Source organism: Lycium ferocissimum, chromosome 11 (assembly GCF_029784015.1).
Source record: "Lycium ferocissimum isolate CSIRO_LF1 chromosome 11, AGI_CSIRO_Lferr_CH_V1, whole genome shotgun sequence".
Lineage (NCBI taxonomy): Eukaryota > Viridiplantae > Streptophyta > Magnoliopsida > Solanales > Solanaceae > Lycium > Lycium ferocissimum.
Window position 1 is genome coordinate 34,249,846 of NC_081352.1, and position 25,471 is coordinate 34,275,316.

Sequence of the window (25,471 nt, forward strand, 5' to 3'; positions counted from 1 at the left end):
AAAAAATGAATCACATACGCGTAAATTGTTTAAGGAATAACAGGTTATACTTATTTAATAAAAGATTATATTTTTATATTTTGAGTTTGAGCCCGGGTTTAGCACGGACCTTATATATATATATATATATATTTACCACTATACATGTCAAATCCACGGTGTTTAAGCTCACGATACTCTTGACACAAAGCACAACTTTCACAGCAGAAATGAAGCAAATAGTCCCCACAAGGACTCTCAAGCAAATTGAGTGGACCAAGTTCCGGGATGATTAGCTTGAAACTGGCCCGGCACGGGGATGCCGGTCATCGGTTTATCGCCGTAAATTGGAGCTGAGAGGTTGTTGCTCTGTTAAATGAAGTGAACAAGTATTCTAGGTCGTGTGGGTGTGGCCCATCTAAGCAGTTTCCCCGCAGCTGTGACATGCACAAGTGTTCTCGGTGGTGGCCCTATCTACCCCGCAGCTGTTTTGGCAAATTCAGAATACACGCTATGCAATTCCTACAAGTTAAAATGTTTTTCACAGTTACAAAGCACTTTTTCTATTCACTGCATTAAAAAAAATCAACGTTTTTCTCCTCGAAGGGCCACATCACACACTTCAAAATAGGAAATGATTTCAGATCCACTAAATTCACGTGAGATCTGAGAAAAGAAAAAAATATCAAGTTAGAATCTGCTTCGATCAATCATATCAAAATATAATCTCATGCAATTTTAGTGTTGTGTTCTTTCATATAAAATTTTCTTGTTCTTTTTTTTTTTTTTTTTAATTTCTTTTTACTGCTATGGATACGTACATTCCAAATCTAAAAAGGCAAACTTACAGTAACAGCTACAAGTAGTAGCTTCTAATATACTATAGCTATATTTTCTAAATTATTTTTCGTAGCTACCTTATATTTCGCTGTCTTTCCTATATTCATTGCTGTATTTGGATAGTAACTTTAAATTCTCAAAAAAAAAGTTGCTGCCAGCGGGTTCGAACCTAGGCGCGCAAGGGTAAAACACATGCCTAATAATCACTCCACCTACAGCCCCTCTTGTATTTAGTAGCTATGAAATGTAATAAAAAATACAACATCTAGCTACGAAATTTAATTAAAATACAACTTCAAGCTACGAACTTTAATTAAGAAAAAAGTAGTTATTATATATAAATAGCTCTTATACATAGCTTTGGCATGTAAAATTTCATTTAAAAATATAAAATGTTGGGCCCGTGCTCCCATCTAGTACTCTATTTAGAGCTCGTTTGGATTGGCTTATAATTTGCTGAAAACAGCTTATAAGTTGTTTTTAGCTTTTTTGAGTGTTTAGCTGGCTAGCTTAAAGCCATTTTGTGCTTAAAATAAGCCCCGAAAAATAATTAGGCCTATTTGGCTTCGCTTATCTAAAGCAGCTTATAAGCTGAAAATAGCTTATAAGCCAAAAAAATAAGTTGGGTTACCTCAACTTATTTTTTTCTTTTGGCTTGTAAGTTATTTTCAGCTTATATCTTTGGTTTTTTTAAGCCCCTCCATACAGGCTCTTAGTAGATATATTTCCGTTGGAATGAAACTAGAGAATGCTCAGTTTATGTGGTAACATTTGCTCTTTAATTTTAAACAATAAATTAAACTTTATACTGTACCTTTAATGAGAAACTTATGCAACACAAATGATACGAAATGTTTGAGGCCATAAGTTTTAAAAATCGCATTACCACACAAATGTTATTGGCATATTGATATCAAAAGTTTCAAAAATCTTCTTTTCCTTTTTTAAAATTTTGTGCCTATTCAAACTTCGACAAAAACTGAAAAGTTCTGGGTAAGTCCGATTACACTCTCAATCAACTTTGGTCCTTGTAAGTTGCTAGAGCATAGAAGAGAGAGCTTCGAGCACTTTTGCCATTTATCTATATGGAACTGCAATTAATGATCCCCCTTTAAAAATTGAAAGGCCAAAATGATTGTCCATAGTCATTTTTTGAGTGGCCAAAGGCTCATGGCATGACCCCAAAAGCAGGTGATTGCAGTTTAAAATAGTGGGAGCAACAACGAATGACTTTTCAAAGGTTACCAATCCAGAAGAAAATGCTAAAACCAAAGGCCGGTAGGGCCGAAATACAAGATTGTCAATTCGAAGACGGTTCAAGTTAATATAAATATATCCAAATGAGAAATAAGCATCCTGCAAAGTATATATGGTTCTGCAGAAGGGTGAAACGGAAGAAACTCAAAATCTTTATGGCTCTTTGCAAATCTCAAGTATATCTGGCTGCAACTGAGTAAATAATCATGACCAAAGCAACATCAGGCCAACAAAACTTTGATATCGCCATTTATTCTGGTTCTAAGTTTGAATGTGCACTCAAGTATACACTGACGTATCAAATCAAAAGCCAGATGATATTGCTCATCTTCAAACATCAAGGAGCAAGCGACGGGGATCTTCCACCACGTCCTTAATTCTTCTCAAGAAGTACACCGCTTCTCTTCCATCGATCAGCCTATGATCGTATGTCAGCGCAATGTACATCATCGGTCTTGGGACAATGTTTCCTCCAACAACCATTGGGCGACTGACTATTGAATGCATTCCCAAGATAGCAGACTACAAAATCAATCAGCAAATTCTCAATGGTTAGATAGCTCTACAGGGTAAATGCAACCACTTCCTATGTCACCTCAAAGATAGATACCTGGGGAGGATTTATGATAGGGGTACTGAGAAGACTTCCATACACACCACCATTTGATATGGTGAATGATCCTCCAGCCATTTCATCAATAGAAATACTTCCATCACTTGCCTTCTTAGCAAGTGTGTTAATTGTCTTTTCTATCTCAGCAAAATTCATCTGCTCAGCATTGCGTATAACTGGAACAACAAGACCCTGAGAGCAAGGAGAAAAGAAGATATGAACCTTCCAACATTTATGAAAACACTGCCAAAAACTAAAGAAGCAGAGTCCATAGAAAAAAGAGTTTGACGGACAAATTGGGACTGATTATGCAAGAAGTATCCATGTAAAATCTGAAACTTTTGAGTCAGAGAGAGCAAGCTTGCCTTTGGGGTACCAACAGCGATACTGATGTCTATATAATCCCTATATATGATGTCATCGCCATCGATAACTGCATTAACTATAGGCTGATTCTGGAGGGCGCTAACTGCTGCCTGAAATTCATATAACGATTTTAGGCCAGAGTTTGAGAATGAATATGGAAAACAAACAGAAACTAGTCTTCCTATTCATACTTTCACAAATCCAGACATGAATCCTAACTTCACTCCATGCTTTTCAACGAAGGCATCTTTGTAATCAGAGCGGAGCTTCATCAAATTTGTCCTGAAAAGAGCAACAATGAAGAAAGAAATACAACATAAGGTCAACATAGATGCAAAACAAACATCATATATGAGAAATGCCCACTACACCTCTCCTATAGGTCAGATCAGAGACCAATCTGCTTCCAGGAAAATAAATTGGAAAGAGTAACCGAAGTTATAACCTTAAATTCCAGTTTCTGTTTAAAAACTTACTTGTTCATTTGTCTGAGTGCTGTATATGATATTCAATAAGACAAAACCTAACATCAAGATTCAGATCTTCCAAATCAAACTAGATCAATTTTCTGTTTCGTGTTTAATTAAACGTGTGATAAAGATGCAGAATATTAGCAAAAAAAGATAATAAGTACGATACAAAATCAAAGTCCAAACTTACATATCAACTTCATTGAATGTCGTCAGCAAAGCAAATGTGTTCTGAGAATCTTTCAAACGTGTGGCAACTCTTTTTCTGAGCCTGGTCATGGGAACCTGTCATTAAAACATACTGTAAAAGCTAACACGTAGTAATTGCCAAGATACATAAATGAGTATTGCCATGAAAATGAGATTAGACAGCATCAATTGTTGACTCACTCGTCTTTCCCGGTCTTTGGGAGGAAGTTGGAGCTCTGTAGGAGAGCGTTTAGGGGGTGGAGGTGAACTTTCCTTAGGCTTCTCCTTAACAGTTGTCGTCTCAACTTGAGGTTTTGCCTTTTCCTCTTTCTTATCTTCAGCTGGAGTAGCTGCTTTTTCAGAGGGCTTCTCAGATGGAGCAACACCCTCACCAGATTTTGAAATGATAGCAACTTTATTGCCTGGTTCTACAGTGTCCCCTTCCTTGGCTACAAACTACAGGTGTTCAAAACCAGATTCAGAAGCTGTTGAGTACCAAACAAAAATGTAACATACTAGGTGGTGGCGGTTGGGGTTTGGGGAAGTTGGGCGAAGCAGAGTTTCAGTGCCAGCCAAATATGTTCTACCTTTTGGATTACACCAGCTTCAGGACTGGTAACATCAATTGTCACCTGTCAAAGTAAAGACCATCCAAATATAAGCCATTAATCTCCACAGAGACCTAAGAGAAAGGTGACCGAAATCAACTAATATTAGAAGTTATGTACCTTATCTGTTTCAATCTGAGCAATTGGTTCATCAACTTCTACTCTGTCACCAACATCTGCTCACATAAGGAAAGAGGAAAGAGAGTAAGTACATAGACTCAATGAACACTACTAAGACAGATGATAGTTGAAGGACTAATCAATAAAGACATACTCTTCAGGAACTTGGCCAGTGTCCCATCACTTATAGATTCGCCCATATATGGAACAATAGCGTCAACCGAATCACCTTCATTACAAACATTGAGGGTCAAATAAAAGCGAAAAAAAAAGTGAGTAATTGTACCAATACAGAATAAGGGAAAAGGTTGGCAGAGAAAAGGAGAAAGCAAATGTCAAAGAAAAACAATTAAAAATAACTGGAAGCAATCCATAAGTTATTCACTTTATAAATTCCCCCATTGTTTAAACTGTAAACAAAGTGCCAATTTCCTACTAATTCTTAATTTCTACTCCACCAGATTCTAGGTCCTTCTTGATGGCATCGATGTTGATGATAATGACAGTCTTGATGCTAGAGATGATATAGAACTTTATACCGCGTTGGAACTGCTAGCTAGCTATATCCTATGGGTAGAAATGCAAATAATTCTTCCACTTCCAAAGAGATATATGCAAATGATCACAACTAACACCACCCAATAATTTGGCACAATAATAGGAATCAGAAGACACCTGTAATGCTTTTTAGTATCTATATGACCACAAAAACAACATACCCAGTGAAATCCCACAATGTGGGGTCTGGGGAGGGTAAAGTGTATGCAGACCTTACCCTTACCTTTGAAGGTAGGGAGGCTGTTAGTATCTATATGACCACAATCAAATAGAAAAGAAATGGAAAGGGTAACTTCACTAAACGATGTGAAGATAATAATTTAAAAGGGAAGCTACAACTGACTTAGGAATATCCAATTGATAATTAATATGTTCAACAGCGCTAAAGAATAAGGCGATGGGACCATGATCAATTGCAGGAACAATACCAAGAGACCAAATAACGTTTTTGAACAATATCATATCCACTGTAATCATGTCCATGACTAATTTCATTTGTATCGACATTCCAATTAAGCTTAATTACTATAAAAATATACCACTATTTGCACAGTAATGCCTGCTCCAATTTGGTAGTATTGGACTTGAGCAAAGATTGGTCACAGCTCCCCTGCAAGCAATGCAGTAATTCATATAAACAACTGGTGTGCGTAGAGAAAATTAACACATCACCAAGTCCCATAATTTTTCTAATTAACACGCAGCAACAAATATGCCTCAATCCCAAACATGTTAGGGTCAGCTAATGAATCCTCACGGACCACAAATGAAGGAAAGTTCAAGCATCACAACAAGGTACCCTTATGAAAAATTGCTGTATCCGAACATTCCCGACGCCTATGCACTTCGAATTGGGTAAATGCATATTATAAATTAGGACTAATATATGGATTTTGGTTGGACTAAAAATGAAGTATCTAGGCTTGATTAGTAAAACACAGCTAAAATTGATGACATACTTAACGATCTTTAATTGCTAAAAGAGATTTCGATATAATTTGCTTCATGTCAAGACTTCTTCAAGTGTTTATAAGTTAGCCAATCAGATTGCATTAGCCGATTGTTTCCTAGGAGTCTCTTTAATTGGTTATAGGGAAACATACAACATTCAGAGAACCTCTAATTTATCATAAAAGACAAACTACTGAGTAATGAAATGAGGTGAACAAAGAGGAATGGAAATAGAAAATTCGTATAACCAACTCCAACGTGTTTGGGATTGAGGCGTAGTCGTTGTCATTATAAACACAAAAGTAAAAGAAAGGAAGATACAAGCAGGTAAATATCAATCCCAATATATGTGACAGTATTGATTATATTACTTTAGGACGTTACAAATGATTGAAGACAATTTCATAATAATGATGTTAAATCTCTGAAGTTGTGCACAACAGACCAACTAATCAAACTCCACCAACTACCCTGATAGTGTAAGTCCTTTAAATTTTTTTCTTTTTTGAAAATCAAGGTATGTGATATGCACACACTGTCATTATAACACAGGTACATTCACTAACAGAGGTCCACCATCTCCATCTCCTCTGTGGACATGCACACACTGGCACTCTTAACACAGAGTAAATTAATTGGAGTGTGTCGGCTTTTAGTTACTCATTCAACCAAATGAAAATACAAAGCAGATCCAACAACACCGAGCTAGGTCCCTAAGAAATGCATACAAGAAAACTATATGAATTCAACCGAGTTTGTCCTAGGAGAAAATAGAATGGCTAATTCGAGAAAGTACACTGTGTACTTACTCATGCTCTATGCCTTCATATATGTACTTACTCATGCTCTATGCCTTCAAATAATATATGAAAGGTGTTTTAGCAATATTAGATACTAACCTTGCTGGCCGCAAATTTGATGAGCACCCTGTATTAAGAAGTAGGAGTTCATTATAACAGCTGACACCAGTATAAATGTAATGAATCGTCATAGCTTAATTACACTTACCAGGTAGCACAAGCTGGCTGAAATTTCGCACATGACCACATTGTCTAGTCAGAACTGATATCTGTTGTCACACTCAAAATATGTCACAACAACATTTTAAATGAGATTAAAAATAAAAACAGTAGCAAGACAAATAACATGAAGCCTCGTGTTCAATATAATGAGGCGGAGGAGAAAAACATGAGTCTGAATCGTTAAGTATCAGAAGAGTTTCCATAGACAGTATGTTGTGGAATTTGAATAGCTTACTAAGTCAGAGCATAATATTGTAGGAGTGATCACAGCCAAAAGGCTAGCACCGATACATTGCATAATGAGAATTTAAGGATAAACCAAAAGCAACGTTAACAATAGTTATCACAAGAGTACTGAACTGCAAATTTTGTAACTGATGTATCAAAAATCCAAAACAAATTCACAATTTACGATACTAGAGTCTAGACAAAACAATGTGAAACAACGTTCCTTCTCCAGATAAACTGTACCAATATCAAAAGGACTCTGTCAATTCATTTATCAATAGTATTAACTACCAATCAATGCAGATCAAGTATTTAAATTGTGGCTAAATATATACTGCCTCTGTTTCAATTTGTTTGTCTTACTTTCCTTTTTAGTCCCTTTCAAGAAGAATGCCTCATTCCTTTTCTGGCAAATCTTTAATTCCAACTTTCCACATGGTGTGTTTAAGACCACAAAATTAAAGGACAATTTAGTACATTCTACATATCTTTAGTTTAAGACCATTTGCTCTCTTAAACTCCGTGCCAAATCAAAACCAGACAAACAAATTGAAACGGAGTATCTAAATCAATTTAACAAAAATTTCATCTCCATGAAATTGCAATAGCTTTGTATTCTAAATAATAACTCAAAACACTTCATTACTAGAAAAAAAAAATCTCCGAAAAGATACAGAACAAAAAAAAAAAAAAAAAAGGATAAACCTAAAATTAGGCATTACCTCTTCTACTGCAGCAGAAGGATTTCTTGATTTAGATGCTGCAGGTCTAACCGTGGGCAGAGATTTCCTTAAACACTGTCCAAAAAAAAAAAAAAAAAAAGCAAAATTTTTGTCATATCAAATAATTTCAGTAACTCATTTTACAAAATGCACAAATATATCGAAACAAAAGCCACTCCCTCTGTCCCAATTTATGTAATACTTTTCGTTTTTTGAGAGTCAATTTGATTACACTTTGAAGCTAAATTGGATTAGATTAACTCAATATTTTAAGATTAGAAATTTATATATTTGAAAACTTCATGAAAAGAACTATAAGTTGCAACTTTTCTCATATCAATTTGGTCATCTTAAAATATTGGTTAAAGTTCACACAGTTTGAATCTTGGGAAGCAAAAAAAGTATTTACATAAATTGAGACGGAGAGAGTATTGAAGCTAAATTGGATTAGATTAACTCAATATTCTAAGATTAAAAATTTATAAATTCACTAAGTACGTTGTTGTTGTAAATTCAAAAACTGCATGAAAAGTACTATCAGTTGCAACTTTTCTTATATCAATTTGGTGGAAAATACATCTATGTATTTGGTCAAAGTTCATGCAGTTTTTGAATCTCGGAAGCGAAAAGTGTCAAATAAATTGGAACAGAGCTTGTAATTCATTGTACAGAATGCATAAACATATCAAATTAAAAGCTAAATCAGGGATTGATACCGAAGTAGAAGAGGCGCTAGAAATGACTTTGCGCCTTAAAACGCCTAACATCGCTGATTTCAATTTCTTACAACTGTTAAATAAATCAATACAACAAAATCACAAAAACGTTGAGAAACAAAATAAACCGTTTATAAATGACTATATATATATGTGAACAGATCTTGTGTAATATGAATACGAGAAAGAAAGATTTGACCTGATGTAAATGAGAGAAAATTGAAGTTTGAATAAATGGTAGGGTTCGAGAAGAAGGCGCCGATTGAAAATTCGCTCACGATGAAATTGTACTATAGCTCTGCTTAGCTTTCGTTATTCGGACTTTTTCCTTTTTTACTGACGTAGGGAAACAGTGAAAAGAGTCTAATTGTTTAATTAACTCGTCCTTTATTTTATTTTTTGATGATTCATCTTGGTATGGTACCCACTACCGTATATACCAATCATCATATCGAAATGAATTTTTCATACCACTGTTTTGATATTATGATATTTGGTATGTATTTTAAAATAAAATTGGTATTTGGTACGATATGAAGTGTAAAAATTACATATACAATTTACATATTGGTATTTAATTACTAACAAATATATAAATTAGTATTAGTATAAACTAATTGTTTAGACGTTGAAATTTGACGAATCTATTTTGATTGAAATGTCCTTTTTATGTAATTGATTTACGAAGGGGGTTGTTTATACTTTCTTTTACATGTATAAGGTGTTAGCGTTTCTTTAATAGTTGAAGACATTATTATTCTCTATTATATAAGTATATGTAAGTTAAAATCGAACAAACTGTGATTACTGATTTACCGTACCTCAAAATATCGAACCATACCGAATTAATTTGGTAAAGTAATGGTATAATATTTTAAAAAATTAAAAATAGAAATTTCAAATACCATACCATGCCCACTCCTATCCACTTTGGGTTAGACTAACGAGAAATTTCACATTCCCTTACCAAATGCGATTATATAGTGTCGGGACTCAAATACCAAACTTTTAATCCTTTGATGGTAACTGACTCAGCCTTCCATAAAAGTCATGTCTATGACTTTCGAAACACCAATTACTGGCTTCGTTTTATTTATGTGGTACGTAATATTTCTTAAAAAATAATTGGCACCTTTTTTATTAGAAAATTATAATTTTAAACTTTTCATGTCATTAATAATGACATGTTTTACGGTTGTTATTGAGATCTCCTGCCATATCAAAGATTTTTAATCTTTATTATTGAGATCTCTTGTCATATCTAAGATTTTTAATCTTTAATTTTTTAAATTATGTGTCAGTCAGAGATTGTCACATAAATTGAATAAAACATAATTGCGGCCTCAATTCTAACCAAGTTAAGTCCATAATATAAATTCTTAATGGCCATATTAGCTAAAATTATTTCATCTTAAACCAGTATTATACAATTACATAATAATAATAACTTTGTCGTCTAGAATAATTAGAATACAACAATAACAATGTCACAAATTTTTTTTTGTTGGAATCTCTAAAATGATTCTTTAGTCACGATTTAGAGAGATTAGATCTTTCCTTTTAATTGTTAGCTGACCACCATATGATTGGTCCTTCTAACTATTGTTCAATCATATGATACATTAATGATGTTTGTGCAAAGAGATCCTTCACAGATTAAAATAGAAACAAACAATTTCCACTGTATTTTAAGCTTATATATTTTTGGTATAACTATTTTTTTTTTCGAAATTTACGTATTTGATTACTTTAGATAAAATTCATAAAGTGGAATATTTTCTATCAAAAAAATTTGATTCTCAAAGTTTAAATCGAGACGTGTAACTTAAATTAAAAACACACCGATCCTAGAGGTAGAGGCCTAGATTTAATTGATCAAAATGATCATTAGTGGTGATTGTCACTAAACTTATAATTTGGTAGAAATATAATAGGCATGAGTTCAATTATTTTTTTACTTATTGTTTCTTCCTTGGCCATTTAATATACAGTAGAATTTAAGAAAAAATGGTGATTGCTTAGGTTAGAATGACATCACACACGAATTTGTTCTCTCAATTTATTAACCAACATTACATTACATCCTACTCACACATTTCATAAAACATAACATGAAATTAACATGCAAGTGGTAATATTAGTACAATAGCTTTAACTCCACTGCTATCTACGTTGGTTTCATGGCCATCCACCGCCATATCCTCCGCCAAGCCCGTCACTGCCACCTACTCCACCGCCAACATTACCGCCTACCCCACCACCAACGCTGCCGCTACCACCTACTCCTCCTCCAAGTCCTCCGGTGCCACCAGGGCTGCCACCTGCTCCACCTCCAACGCTGCCTCTACCGCCTGCTCCACCGCCAATGCTGCCGCTGGCGCCTGCTCCACCGCCAACGCTGCCGCTACCACCTACTCCTCCTCCAAGCCCTCCAGTGCCACCAGGGCTGCCACCTACTCCACCGCCAGGGATGCCACCTGCTCCACCGCCAATGCTGCCGCTGCCGCCTGCTCCACCGCCAAGGCTTCCGCCACCAGTGTCACCACCCATGCCACCAGCACCGACACCTGCACCAACTCCAGCACCAATCCCAACCCTACCTTCAGCTCCTCCACTAATGGGCCCAGCACCCATACCCAACCTTCCTCCTATTCCAGCGCTAACACCCCCACGAATGGATCCTCCTATTCCAACCCCATTGCCTGTTAGATAAACAAAATGAAAATAAGTTAGAAGAAACTTAATTAAAGGCAAACTGTATACATGCTGTATATTAGCTTAGTGGATTTTTAAATAATAAATTTATATAGTTAAGAGAAGATTATTTTAAAGACCTAGTTTAAGATATATATACCATTTGTATAAAAATATTTACATTATCATGTCATTCAAAGAATATTTATAGGTAAGTTTCTTTAAAATATGAGATTTGTAATCTTGAAATAAGACAATTTACTTGCTATAATACGTAAAATTGGCTTGATGGCATAAGAAAATAAAAATATTAAATACTTTACTTTATGTATTCTAATTTATGTGATATAGTATGGATAAATACGAATTTAATAAAAATAAAAAAAAAATTGAAACTTGTGATCTGAAACATGTCATACGCTATCAGCGTGGTTATAAAACTTTTGAAACTTGTCATATTTAAACATGCATGCCGCAACATTTGTATATCCAAAATTCTCATTAAGGTAAATGATAGTAATAAGTTTAAAGTTAATTATTTTCAATAACAAATATATCATTTATTTTTAAACTGACTAATAAAAAAATAATATCAAACGAAATGGAAGTGAAGAAGTTTCTAGTAAACTACCACCAATATTGTCTCCGCCTTGGTTATCAGTAGTCACATAATTTGCGGCAACAAGAGAATCATTTTCAGTTGGTAAATTTCTAGCACCAACAAAAGCTCCAAGTGAAAGCACAAAAAAAAGTGAGAGAATTTTAACAAACATTTTGGCTAGCGCAGTTAGAACTTTAATAGGCAAAAGAGATATAATAAAAAGTTTTGTGAGAATTTAGAGGGATTATAGGAGGGATTTTATAGGGAGTTTGTGCCTGGAAAATACAAAAACCCAACGGTTTACTGTATTTTCATTCATTGTACGTAAATGAGTGCATGAATTTTATTGACATTTGTAAACCATGCACGTCGGAATTCAGTGTTATCATTACAAACTTGAAGAACTCTGCAACTGTATTTGCATATGAAAGAGAGAATAACTGATCCTCAGAATATTAATGCACATTTAATTCTCAAAAAATTGATGAACATTTAATTTGGACTACAAGTATTTTGACTCATCATGCCAATAGTAGAGACAAAAGGTTTATATGATCTGTGTCTGCTAGTAATAGCCTACACCTAGAGTCCAATCTTTATCATTTAAGTTGGAGTTCAACTAGTTTTCTAATTTCATGTCCAATCTTTATCATTTAAGTTGGAGTTCAACTAGTTTTCTAATTTCATGGATAATGAAAAAAAAAAAAATAACACGGTGCATGAGGCATTCCGCGTTCACATGCAGGGTTCAGGGAAGAGTCACATTCTAGGGGGTGTGATTGTGATATGTAGCTAGGCATGTAATTTACCCCAACACACACATTAATGGTTGATTCCATGACTCGAACCGTGACCTACAGGTCATCAGAGACAACTTTACCAATGTCAAGGCTTCCATTTTGACCGTGTGAAATATATTTATATAATTAGATCATCACTTAAAAAATAATTTGATAAGGTAACTTTTTAATACTAGCATTGATTAGTAACCTAAAATAATGGTAATTAAATAACATGTTGTAACATGGTTAAACTACAATGTTGGTGTCGAAAACTCATAACATCGATCGGTGGAAACTTTATTATGTGTCTCACACAATTGATACTAATTGTGTGAGGCTTTTTTTGTCTCACAAATTTGTGAATCCAATTTTGTAGACTCAAAAATGTAAGATTATATGTGGATCCACTAATTTGTGAGACAAAAAACTAGTTGTGTGAGGAAAAACAGTTCATAATTGCGGATTAATAATATATAGTACTTTGTTTTTGTGGGACCCAGTGGCAACTGTTGAATCTAAGTTTCCACGAAACAGTGGCAGTAATTTTCTTGAATTATAGAAATAGCTGAAAATAATAACGATCGAAAGTTACTAAACCAAACAGACATTGATAAGTTCTTGAAAGAATGAATGGGATGAACCCATCGTTTCATAATATACCATAGAGCAAAAAATATAAATCGTTCCATAAAGTTGTCTGAAAAATCATTTTACATTTCAACTTTACGGATAACATAACCTATCACCCTTATTCTTGTTCAAATTGAAATTATTATCCCTGAGATATTATAATCAGACTTTATTCTTCGCTTTATATACACGCACAACTACTTGCATGTGATTTACATATTTTTTGAATATGTACGTTCATGTCATTATATTATTGAGTTTTTTCATTGCTCAAATTGTTCATATTTTTTTCACCGAATCATTACATGATTTCCCTTTTGATATCATGTCCTTACACAAAGAAATCGTGAAGTAGAAAAAAGAAAGCGACGATCAACCAAAAAAACAAACAAGTTATGAATATAATGTCAGCATAAACATGCATTTATTCTTCACTAACTTTCGTTATTAGATGTAACAGTAACTGACTTTAACATAGTGAAATATTCTCTTATATTAAGCTTATTAAAACATAAAATTAATTCCTCGGCCTACTACAAATTATTTCAATGTGGCAAATTTGAATTAGATGCCACCACCACCGAAACCTTCTCCGATACCAAATCCATAACCACTACCACCATCCTCTCCGCTGCCTCCACCGCCGCCACCTCCACCACCACCGCCACCACCGCCGCTACCGCCTAAACCCGATCCTTGGCCGCTACCGAAGCCAAATCCAAATCCGGAACCATATCCGCCACTAAAACCACCAACTCCTCCTCCACCGCCTCCGCCCCCGCCCCCGCCGCCGCCACTGCTGCCGCCAGCTCCTCCAATAATTTGACCAAATCCTACACCATTTGCTCCAGCAGGGATATCAAAGATTGTAGCTACTGCATCTCCTAAGAGTTTTCTTGCTGACGTGTCACGTGCAAGTAATCCCACAATAATGAGAAAAATGAATGCCTTTGAATATTGTGTTGACACTGTTTTCAAAGAAAAAATTAGATTAGTAACTTGCAAATAATATAAAATATTTACTATAACACGTTAAATATATTAATAATGCAACATTTAAATCGTGTGAAATTGGTTTTTAATTCAGCATACAAACACACATGACACATTTGTTCTAAATGATAAGATGCAAAATAAGACACCGGCATGGCAAATTAATTAACTATGAATAAAATTTCTTTATCCTTAACTAAAGATTTTGGGATTGAATCCCTTGGATCGAAAAAAATTCTGCTAGGGAGTGTTTTTTCCTCATAATAAGTCTTACACGATGTGAATTCAAATTAATCGGATCCAAAATAGATACCGAACACAGAATGAAAAAAAAAATGAAAAAAAAAAGAAGAAAAGAAAAGAAGAAGAAGCAGCTATTCACCTATAGTATAACACACGGAAAAGTTAAAAGAAAATCTAAGATTCTTTACTATTTTTAAAATCATTTTAAAGAAATATGGGATCAACTGAATGTGAAATCATACACTGTATGACTTAACAAACCAAAATAAAGAGAATTACAATAAATCAAGTAATACTTTTCAATAGACATAAGCATGCATACGTAGTATTAGCTTAAGAAGAAAAAAGAAGTTCAAGAATCCTTACTTTTCATTCTTCGTGTCTTTGATTCTTCTGAAGAGATAAAGTGATTTTACAAGATAGAATTGTACGCAATGCAAAGACTTTAAATACTAGAGATAGCTGAAGATAACATGTCTAGCTAATTAATGTGAGAACTAAAACTGAACATATTAAGAAGAGTTATGACTCGCATATGTAACAGTAATATTTAATGGGTCAACTTATCCCCTTAAAAAACCTTGATAAAATTTGAATAACGCACATTCTCTTCCTCCCCACTAATTATTAATTTTCTAAAGGTTTGACCAGACCTAAAACTTTATAATAAATGTATTCTTACGTTAATACTTGATGTAAATCAGAAAAGAACCAAAGTACTAGTAGAAAGCAAGACTAAACTATATTTTTATTATGATGTTTAATGAATAGATATTCAGAAGAATGAGTAGAAACAATAACTTCTTGGGCTAATTTTATTTTAAAAAGTTTTAACTGCTATATGAATACTGACATGAATTTCAAAATTACTTTCTGGTACGCTTACATATTAATTAATAGCACAAAACATTTGTTTATAGGGATGATCTTGAATTATTGACTTTTTAAAACTTAAATAATAATAATAATAATAAAAAGTTAACACCATGGCATGCATTTGTAGACTTATAATTAATAATAGTGTTTTAATTTTTCTGAGTTCACACAGAGACAGATCAAAGATTTAAAGTTCATGCTTATGAGTTTGAAGTCTATGGATTCTGAAGTTTATTATATCGAACCTGTACTTTTCATATTAGTTCCCCCATGTTCACCAAGTCTAATGTACTTTTTGTCTTAATTAAAATAGTTAAGATACAAATAATGAAATAATCAGTTAATTAGTAAGCTAATCGTAAAATTTCGGGATAAGGCATAGAAACACCTAAACTAAGATGAAATTGCGCCAGCTACACAGCTAAACTATACGAGGGTCTGATGACTCCCCATAAACTAACTAATTTTTCTCGTGTTATTTACGCCCATGAACTAATTTTTTTGTATATTATTTGCAATTAAGTACGTATCTGATAAAAGAAAAAGTTAAACAAATACACGCTTATTCAAAACTAAGAAAAAAGGGTCTTGGTGTCTTTACCCAACATCCTCTTTCAAACCATTCATCCTCCTTCCGCTGTTACAAGAGTTCACATTTCCTTTAAAATTTTTGGAAAAGATGCACTAAGAAAATTAAACATGCAATTAATTAGCACTATTGATTTTCTATAGTTAGTCGAGTTCCCAGCTAATATACAACATTAGCTTTGAATTTAACAAGAGTTCATATTTCCTAGTTTGTTTTATCTCAAAATTTAATCACAACTGTAATAGTTAGGAATTAACTAGCAATTTTCCCATTTGAAGCTGCATGAGATAATTTAGAATATATCTTCCTTTGAGTTCATCCTTTAAGTGGTTGAGTTTATTTTTGGTTGAAGAAGATAAAATAGTGTGTATGACTGAACTTATTCGATTTGATATGGATTACTAATGGGCTATTATTCCCGTCATGTATTTACTTTAAAAAATTGAATTATAAAATTAAGTAACAAAAATACGTCATCTCAATTCGTTTCTCCTTTTTGATATTTTCATTTACTTTCGTGTATACAATGGATTGATTTGTTAGAGCTACATTAATCAACATGGATCTTGATAGGAATATTACAGACATTTGAACTTTTTTTTTTTTTTAATATAATTTCCTATTTTTTCTATATCAAAAAAAATTTGAACGACAAATCATATATTTTTTAAAATTATTTTGTTTGACAAGATCGATAAATTATTTGTTTATCATAATTGGGGGGAAAAATCGTATCAGTCATATAAAAATTGGAGACAGGACCGAAATGGCATGTATATCTAGCTACTTCGGTAAAAAAAGGAACGATCGACTTGGCACAAGACATAGGATAGTAATTGCTTGGTAACGACTTTTCTGTGATGAACCTTACCTGATGTGAATTCAAATTAATCGAATCACTGAATATACCAATACGAAATAATTAGAATAAAGTAAGTTGTTTGCATTAATGAATATAAAGAGAAAAAATTGAACTATCCTACTCTTCAACATTTGAAGTAAAGTTCATTATTTCAATAATAAAATTAGACAAACAAATTAATCGTGATGAATTCCATCAAAACTTTGGCCACCACCAAAGCCTTGCCCACCCCCAAAGCCTACATTACCGATTTGACCACCGACGCCTACACCGCCGCCACCTCCCATAGAGACCGATCCATCTCTGCCGATACTTCCACCTATTCCGCCGCCTCCACCACCGCCAATTGACCCAACACCGGGTACACTTATTGAACCTCCAACACCAATACCTGCTCCAAAGTCTATACCATCAGGACCAGCATGTCCTCCACTACCCCCTCCGCCTCCAAATGAGCCCGTAACTTGTGGAACATTATTATCGGGAACCCCTAATCTGCCTGTAACTTGTGGAACATTATTATCGGGAACCCCTAATCCCCCCGTAACTTGTGGAACATTATTATTGGGAACCCCTAATCCGCCCGTAACTTGTGGAACATTACTATTGGGAACCCCTAATCCGATAAGCTTTCGAGCCGAAGTTGTGTACATTAAAGTTCCCAAAATCATCAAAATCATGAATTTCGAAGCCATCTTTAAATTGATTACTTCGCTAAATTGAAAGAGTAAGCTCTTTAATTTGTGAGCTAAAGGAAACGCTTCAATTCGTTGTAAGTTGAGTGATCAGCTTAGCTGCATATAAGTTTAACAAATTGCTTTTAGGAACATTCTGCATTAATATGATTCATGGTTGTATGGACTATGGAGTATATATGCAACTGTAGATTGATAGAGAAAGACGAAACAGAAAATTTTCACCATTAATTGCTTGGTAACCTATTAAACAAAGTTTTTTGCATTAACTGTTGATTAAAGGTTTATAATGTAACAGATGACTTTATTAAGGATGCATTAATGAACAATATTGTTTGCTAGGAGTTCAATTCAAAGAGTTAAAAAACCAAATCACACGAATCTAATCCAATAGGAAAATAATATCAGCTACGAAATTCTGGTGCAACTTATTTTAATTTGTAAGCTTTGTTCCCCTCATATTGAGAAGTAATAAATATACTTTGAATCTATTACGCAATTAGTAGTCCCTCCATACCAATTTATGTGGCACCACTCGTATATTGAGAGTCATGCAGGCTGTTTACACGTTGGTGCTATACGTGCTATGTCACAAATCTGGCACTTTAATTATTTTTCTAATTCGCTGTAATTGTCTGACTTTCAATGTTTGAATGATCTAAGAAATAAAAAGAATTTCATGAATTACTATTTATCTAAAGCACTTTCCAGAGTACTAATTATAATTCAAATACTTCTTTAAGCTTTAGCAACTCCATATATGCTCCATGTAGATCCACCCATGTTTCTCCTTAGACGGATGTGTTTTAATAGTGTCAAGGAGCGGGACAGTTGCAATTGAAGTTGTGGTGCAGGTTGCATTATATTTTATCTTTTTCAATTAATACATGCAGTTAAATTTGCAGTGAATCAAATGATGATGATTCGCATCTCTTTCTACAGGCTAAGAATTTTGGGCCTGTTAATTGTGTCGTTTCTGTCTTCTTTTCTTTCTATGTTAATCTACTTCATGAGTTTAAGTACTCTTTTACTATTACATTAAATTATTCTGCATCCAACAAAAGTTGAGTGTTTACTGCTTTAGATCTGTGTTGCAAAGAGTTGGTCATGAGATCCAGACTAATGTTCTACGGATTTAAGTTACAGGTACTACAAAAAAATTGATAATTTGTGGAGGCTAAAAATTGCAATTCGCGGGGGTTTTAGCCTCTCAAGCCATTAGCGGAGGCCAGAGGCGGACCTACATGGAAGGGTGGGAGTGCACGTGCACTCCCACCCTTCGGAAAAAATTATGTATATATATGTGTATATATCTTGAGAAATTAGTATATATTTAATTGTGCACTCTAACAAACGAAAGTGTCTTTGGGGCACGTTGGTTGCAATTGCTGCTTCCCCTACATGTCACTCCGGATCGAACCGATGTCACTTGTGATTTTTTTTTTTTAGCCTATTTTTAGGAAAACAATAAGCGTTAAATGAGCTCGCCCAAATTCGAACCTGCACAGTCACCACATGTTGCACAGCCTTGTACCACTGAGCTATCTCTTTCATTTGCTTCACTGTGTTAAATTTTATTTATTACACATATTTGACCTATATACTTGTATTTTCGCCACTGCTACGCTATTAGTGACCGGTCCGACACAGTATTATCCCTCAGTCATCATTAAAATTTTTGTTGGCGTTTATGTTAAGATAATAGTGCCCCCAGAGTCTAAAAATCCTGGGTCCGCCCCTAGCGGAGGCTAAAACCCCGTGAATTCCAACTTTCAACCTCCGAAAATTACCCTTTTTTTTTGTACATGCAAAAAACAAAAACAAAAAAACTTACATTATTATATATGTAGTTATAATTGTGTGATAGCTGATGATTAGTTACCGTTTCTTGTTATTTTACCTTGTAATATTTGATAGCTGGCGAAGACAAAATTTTCACCAAAAAGTTTATCATTATTTTATACATAAAAAAATCGCCTTATTATATATGATGAAACGTAATTTTTCGGTGAAGGAGTTCGATTCTCCCCTCTAGCTCCGCCCACATTTGTAAAGAAGAGGTAAGAGGTGACACAATATCATTTGGCACCGCTATTAGATAAAAAGTAATTCTTCTATTTCAATTTATATGATAGTTTGATTGGGCATAAAGTTTAAGAAAGAAAAAAAGGACTTTTAAAATTTATGGTTTTAAGTATGTCTAACATATTGTGTGGATGGCTCTAAGTTGAAACTTGTGAACTCAAACATAACATACTATAAAAACTTGTTATTAAAGATAAAATGAAATGCTTAAGTTAAATTATTTCCAATTTTAAAAAGATGTTTTTCTGCCGAGAACGCTGCAATATGAGAAATGAGATTAAGGAGACTACTGCATATCACTTTACTACTAGGTACTACCTTCATACGTGTCAAACAACATACGGAGTATGAAGTAAATTACTATCTCTATGTGTATTCCGTCCCTTTGACAAACTAGCCAGCAATCCCCATTTTCAAACCAACCAAAACGAAATTTGAAACACGAAATCTTGGGTAACAAATTTTCCTAAATTTCTTTTTTTTAAAACTCAATTGGAGATCATTTTTAGCTCAACTGCTCATAGTAGATATTCCATCAATGCCCAACATTGCAGACCTTGCCCGCGGAGTGGTGCAACTGCTAGAAGTCCCGTCGCTATATTCTCATATATTAAGCTTATTAACAATAATAACATACCCAGTGTAATTTCACAAGTGGAGTCTGGGGATGGTAATATGCACGCATACCTTACTCTTATCTTTGTGGGGTAGAGAGGCTGTTTACGATTGACCTTTGGCTTAGAAAAAACGTAATGAATGTAGAATTGCAAGAAAAATTAGACATCAAAATACAAAATAGATAAAGCAACAGATAGTAATACACACTGAAAAGTAAGGAACTGCGCGATATACCTAAATAATACTACTAAGCTTATTATTAAACATAAAATTAAATCCTCGGCCTACTACAAATTATTTCAATGAGGCAAATCTATTGGATTAGATGCTGCCGCCGCCGAAACCGTCACCGATCCCAAATCCATAACCACTACCACCATTCTCTCCGCCGCCTCCACCACCGCCACCTCCACCGCCGCTGCTGCCGCCGCTACCGCCTAAACCCGATCCTTGGCCTGTACCAAAGCCAAATCCAAATCCGGAACCATATCCGCCACTAAAACCACCACCACCACCTCCTCCACCGCCGCTGCCACTGCTGCCGCCAGCTCCTCCAATAATTTGACCAAATCCTACACCATTTACTCCAGCAGGGATCTCAAAGATTGTAGCTACTGCATCTCCCAGGAGTTTTCTCGCTGATGTGTCACGTGCAAGTAACCCCACAACAATGAGGAAAATGAATGCCTTTGAATATTGTGTTGACACTGCATGCAAAATAAAATTCATAAGTTTTTATTTCAATGAATATATTAGCAACCTATATAATAATAGCACAAAATAATCTGCTAAGTCATGTTAAAAATAAATTTATAGTTTACATATTTATACTATAATGTAAATATAAAAATATATCTTAAATCATGTGAAATTGCTCTCTAGTATATCTATATGGTTTATCTTCAGAGTACAAAACACACATGACACTTTTGTTCTAAGTGACACTGTAAGGGCAAATTGACTATTCACCAAATACTTCGGGTGAGATGAGTAAGATTTTTCTATTCTTAATTAGAGGTTTCAGATTTGAATCCTGAAAAAGTAAAAAAACCTAGTAGGGAGCGTTTGCCCCTGTGATTGATACATGGCACAAATTTAAATTAGTCAGGAATGTCGAGTGAGAAATAAAAGAAAAACTAATTACCTTTAGATATAAACACATGGAAAAGTTAAAAAATATCAATGTTTTTTTACGATTTTAAAAGATATTTTAGAGAACTAATGAAGAGCTAACTGATGTGAAATCATTTTACGATTTAACAAACCAAAAATAAAGAGAACTAAAATAAATCAAATAATAACATATATTAATTTACGAAAGAAATGTTCAGAAATGCCTTACTTTTCATTCTTCTTGCCTGTAATTCTGTGGAAGAGATGAAGTGATTTTACAGGATAGAGAATAAAGTGATTAAATTCTCGCCAATTAATGCGAAAACCAAAACTGAACAGGTTAAGAAGAGTTATAATTCGCATATTTAACAGTAATATTTAATGGGTGAAAAATTATCTCCTTAAGAACCTTCATAAAGTTAATTTGAATAAATATTCTCTCCCCCTTTGAGTAATTAATTTTCTAAAGGTTGACCAAATCAAAGACTTTATAATAAATATTTTCTTACGTTAATACTTGATGTAAATTCAGAAAAGAAAATAAATACTAGAGAAGTAGAGTAAACTGATGTTTAATGAATAGATATTCAGAAGAATGACTAGGAAAATAATTTCTTGGGCTATTTTGTTTTGTTCTAATTTTTAGTACTACATGAAATAATGACCTGAATTTCAAAATTACTTTTTGGTTCGCCTAGCATATAAATTAGTAACATAAAGCATTTGTTTATATGAATTATTGACTTTTGTAAACCTAAGTCAAAACAAATAATAAAATAAAGTTGACAACATTTGTACACTTGTAACTGCTAATATTGTTTCAACTTTTCTGAGGTCACCGTAGCGTGGATCCAGGATTCGAAGTTCTCGAGTTCGAAAATTTAGTATAGCGAATCTGTACTTTTCATACGTTCTTGAGTTCTAAAATTTAGTATACCGAATCTATACTTTTCATACTAGACCCACCCTTATTCACCAAGTCTAATGTACTTTTTGTCTGAATTACAATATTTAAGAAACAAAATAATGAAATAATCAATTAAGTAAGCTAATCGTATAATTTATTGTAAATATAGCCATATATATGTCCATATTACATAGTACACACGCACATGCACACATACATACATATAATATTACATTTTATAATAATTACATTAGCTACATTCAAAAAGAAAGATAGAGGAAAATATCATCTTATTTTAATTATCTTTTACTCTAGTATCATGCACTTAGTTTACCTCAATTTTCTTTCAATCTAAATTCTAAACATATTATAACGAAAGATTGAATATTCCTATTCATTTGAGGATATTAGAAGATGTCATACATACGGGGTTTAGGGACTCCGAATTTGTTTATATTTCTTATTCTTTATTATTTATTATTGTTGAATTCCTAATTTGTGAACATTTTCTATAGTTTAACAAAAATTGAAATCAGAAAGAACAAGGACTGGATTTTAAATATTTGAAGAAGATACGCTACAAGAAAACATGCAATTAGCACTAGCGACTTTACTTAGAAATACGATTTCCTAGGTACTATACAACATTGGCTTTGAATTTAACTAGAGTTTTCTTAGTTTTTTATTTTAAGAATTAATCTAAATAATCGTCTACCGAACCGCTTAAACTAAAAATAGTTAGCGAATAATATATGTGAAATCCATGTTATATGTGTAAACCGTGTATAATTTACGTATATCATCTACGAAATGTTAACGGTAAATTTGATTGGCTATTTGTGTAAAGATCTCTTTTGTTGTCTCAAAATTTATCACAACCATAATAGTTAGGAATTGTCCCATTCTAAAGCTGCATGAGATCATTTAGAATATATCTGTCTTGACAAGTTCATCTTTTAATTGTTTGAGTTTATTTTTTCGTTGAAGAAGATAAAATAGTGTGTATGACTGAACTTACTCGATTTGATCGATTATAACTAATGCCTCCTCATGTGATTATTTAAAAATAAAATAGGAGATATAGCTCAACACCTTATCCATCATGTAATGACACCGTATTTTCGCCCATAATTTCAATGCTCCGATTGCGCCTTCTGTATTTATAACTGTAAGTGCACATGTATACTCAAATTTATATGTGGGTTCCGCTTCCGAAAAGGGTATAATATACTTTGTCTCAATTTGTCTATGCCTTTTGATATTTTCATTTACTTGCGTGTATACAATGGATTGATTTGTTAGAGCTACATTAATAAACATGAATCTTGATAGGAATATTACAAACCTTTGATTTTTCTTATATAGTTTTATATTCTTTTTATATCGGAAGAAATCTGAACGATAAATCATACTATATTTTATTGAATTATTTTGTTTGACATAATGTATTTATTTATCATAATTGGGAAAAAAATCAGTCACATAGAAGTTAGACACAAGATCAAAATGACATGCATGTATATCTATTTCGGGAAAAAAGGAGCGATCGAATTGGCACAAGACATAGGATAGTAATTTGTTTGGGAAGCTTTTTTCGTAGATGAAACTTACATATGATGCTCATAATAATCGAATCACTAAATAACAATTAATATAAATACTTAGAAAAAAGTAAATTATTTGCATTAAAATGAATATAAAGAGAGAAATTTGAACTACCTATACTCTTTGACATTTGAAATAAATTCATTATTTTCATTTTTATTAATAAAATTAGACAAACAAATTAATTGTCAATTCCATCAAAACTTTGGCCACCACCCAATCCTTGCCCACCTCCAAAGCCTACATTACCGATTTGACCACCGATGCCCATCCCGCCGCCACCTCCCATAGAGACCGATCCATCTCTGCCAATGCTTCCACCTATTCCGCCACCTCCACCACCGCCAATTGACCCAACACCGGGCACACTTACTGCACCTCCAACACCGATACCTGCTCCAAAGTCTATACCATCTGGACCAACATGTCCTCCACTACCACCTCCGCCTCCAAATGAGCCTGTAACTTGTGGAACATTATTATCGGGAAAACCTAACCCGATAAGCTCTCGAGCAGAAGTTGTGTACATTAAAGTTCCTAAAATCACCAAAATCATGAAATTCGAAGTCATTTTTTTATTGTTATACTTCTCTAAATTGAAAGAAAAACTTATTTAATTTGTGAGCTAGAGAAAAGCTTCCTTCTAAATTGATTGATTAGCTTAGCAGCTTTAACGAATATATATATATATATGAGAATAGTACAGAATTTATAGCAATATGAGAACAATTTATGGTTGTATCGAGTCTATATGCAACTGCAAATTAATAGAGGAAGAACGAAACGGATTTTTTTTTACCATTAATTGCTTTGTAACCTATTAAACAAAGTTCTTTTTCCTGAATTAACTGTTGATCGATTAAAAACTTACACGTAACAGGTCACTTTATTAAGGATGCATTAATGAATATTGTTGTTTGCTAGGAATCCAAAGAAAATAAAAATCAAATTACACGAATATGATCAAATAGGAAAATAATATCAGCTACGAAATTATGTGCAACTTACATAATTTGTAAACTTTGTTGCCCTCATGTCGAGAAGTAATAACATACTTTGAATATATCACGTAATTAGTTGAATATATCACGTAATTAGTATTCCCTCTATTCCAATTTATAATGTGCCATCGTTTGAATTGAGAGTCAAACGAGTTTTTTTTTTTTTTTTTTTTTTTTTACCGTGATCTTTTCATATGCCTTTTAGATATTCTGAATTGTTAATTATTGTGACTTATAATACATTTTAAGTAATTTTCAAATATGTAAATGTTATTTCAGAAAACCTAAATCCGATGTTCAAATTTGCTGTAAAAAATTAAAGAGTTTGGACTTTCAAACTTCGAACAATACCACATAATTGGGATTGTTTAGACTTGAAATTGAAGAATATATTGTTTGATGAGGTGCGCTTTATCCTTTTTAGTGGGCTTGTCTATAATACATCTAAATTAATCAAGCCACTAAACATCAAATACCATATGGTTAAGTCGAAACTTGAAAGTATTTGGCCATAAAGGCAAGAAAAGAAAGAAAAAAA

At 33.6% G+C, this 25,471-nt stretch overlaps 3 protein-coding genes across 9 annotated transcripts; all 3 read right to left on the bottom strand.

The window, feature by feature from the left end:
- Positions 1 to 2,123: 2,123 nt before the first annotated feature.
- Positions 2,124 to 8,805, bottom strand: LOC132037990 (dihydrolipoyllysine-residue succinyltransferase component of 2-oxoglutarate dehydrogenase complex 2, mitochondrial-like). Its single transcript, XM_059428704.1, has 14 exons — positions 8,640 to 8,805; positions 7,924 to 7,998; positions 6,960 to 7,020; positions 6,851 to 6,878; positions 5,540 to 5,610; positions 4,597 to 4,671; positions 4,443 to 4,498; positions 4,302 to 4,346; positions 3,916 to 4,170; positions 3,716 to 3,810; positions 3,247 to 3,337; positions 3,055 to 3,165; positions 2,687 to 2,881; positions 2,124 to 2,598 (listed from the first exon to the last, which is right to left on the bottom strand). The coding sequence occupies exons 1-14, from the start codon at positions 8,688 to 8,690 to the stop codon at positions 2,407 to 2,409; spliced, it is 1,401 nt and encodes a 466-aa protein (XP_059284687.1). The 5' UTR covers positions 8,691 to 8,805; the 3' UTR covers positions 2,124 to 2,406.
- A 1,862-nt stretch (positions 8,806 to 10,667) lies between these two features.
- On the bottom strand, positions 10,668 to 12,157 carry LOC132036739 (glycine-rich cell wall structural protein-like). 7 transcript variants are annotated; one of them, XM_059427121.1, is made up of 4 exons: positions 11,965 to 12,157; positions 11,030 to 11,341; positions 10,961 to 10,993; positions 10,668 to 10,888 (listed from the first exon to the last, which is right to left on the bottom strand). In XM_059427121.1, the coding sequence occupies exons 1-4, from the start codon at positions 12,104 to 12,106 to the stop codon at positions 10,818 to 10,820; spliced, it is 558 nt and encodes a 185-aa protein (XP_059283104.1). In that variant the 5' UTR covers positions 12,107 to 12,157; the 3' UTR covers positions 10,668 to 10,817. The 7 variants fall into 7 exon arrangements, with proteins under 7 accessions (XP_059283104.1, XP_059283105.1, XP_059283102.1 ...); XM_059427122.1 differs by having other exon boundaries at positions 10,668 to 10,990; positions 11,117 to 11,341; XM_059427119.1 differs by having other exon boundaries at positions 10,668 to 11,050; positions 11,117 to 11,341.
- Positions 12,158 to 13,765: 1,608 nt separating this feature from the next.
- Positions 13,766 to 24,503, bottom strand: LOC132038266 (glycine-rich cell wall structural protein-like). Its single transcript, XM_059428955.1, has 4 exons — positions 24,164 to 24,503; positions 20,658 to 21,014; positions 17,157 to 17,525; positions 13,766 to 14,314 (listed from the first exon to the last, which is right to left on the bottom strand). Exons 1-4 carry the CDS (start codon positions 24,501 to 24,503, stop codon positions 13,911 to 13,913), a joined length of 1,470 nt encoding a protein of 489 aa, XP_059284938.1. The 3' UTR covers positions 13,766 to 13,910.
- Positions 24,504 to 25,471: the final 968 nt, after the last annotated feature.

Bases quoted from the DNA above. Each gene is read 5' to 3' on its own strand.
- LOC132037990 (XM_059428704.1), bottom strand. From the start codon at position 8,690: ATGTTAGGCGTTTTAAGGCGCAAAGTCATTTCTAGCGCCTCTTCTACT. The intron at 4,499-4,596 runs GTATGTCTTTAT...TTATGTGAGCAG, and splicing joins ACTGGCCAAGTTCCTGAAGA to ATGTTGGTGACAGAGTAGAA. The intron at 4,171-4,301 runs GTAGAACATATT...GAACACCTGTAG, and splicing joins AAGCTGGTGTAATCCAAAAG to TTTGTAGCCAAGGAAGGGGA.
- LOC132036739 (XM_059427117.1), bottom strand. From the start codon at position 12,106: ATGTTTGTTAAAATTCTCTCACTTTTTTTTGTGCTTTCACTTGGAGCT. The intron at 11,342-11,964 runs GTAGTTTACTAG...TTTATCTAACAG, and splicing joins AGGCGGAGACAATATTGGTG to GCAATGGGGTTGGAATAGGA.
- LOC132038266 (XM_059428955.1), bottom strand. From the start codon at position 24,503: ATGACTTCGAATTTCATGATTTTGGTGATTTTAGGAACTTTAATGTAC. The intron at 21,015-24,163 runs GTGGGCAAGGAT...TTTTGCATGCAG, and splicing joins CGGTAATGTAGGCTTTGGAG to TGTCAACACAATATTCAAAG. The intron at 14,315-17,156 runs GTAATGTAGGCT...CTTTGAAAACAG, and splicing joins AGGCGTCGGTGGTCAAATCG to TGTCAACACAATATTCAAAG.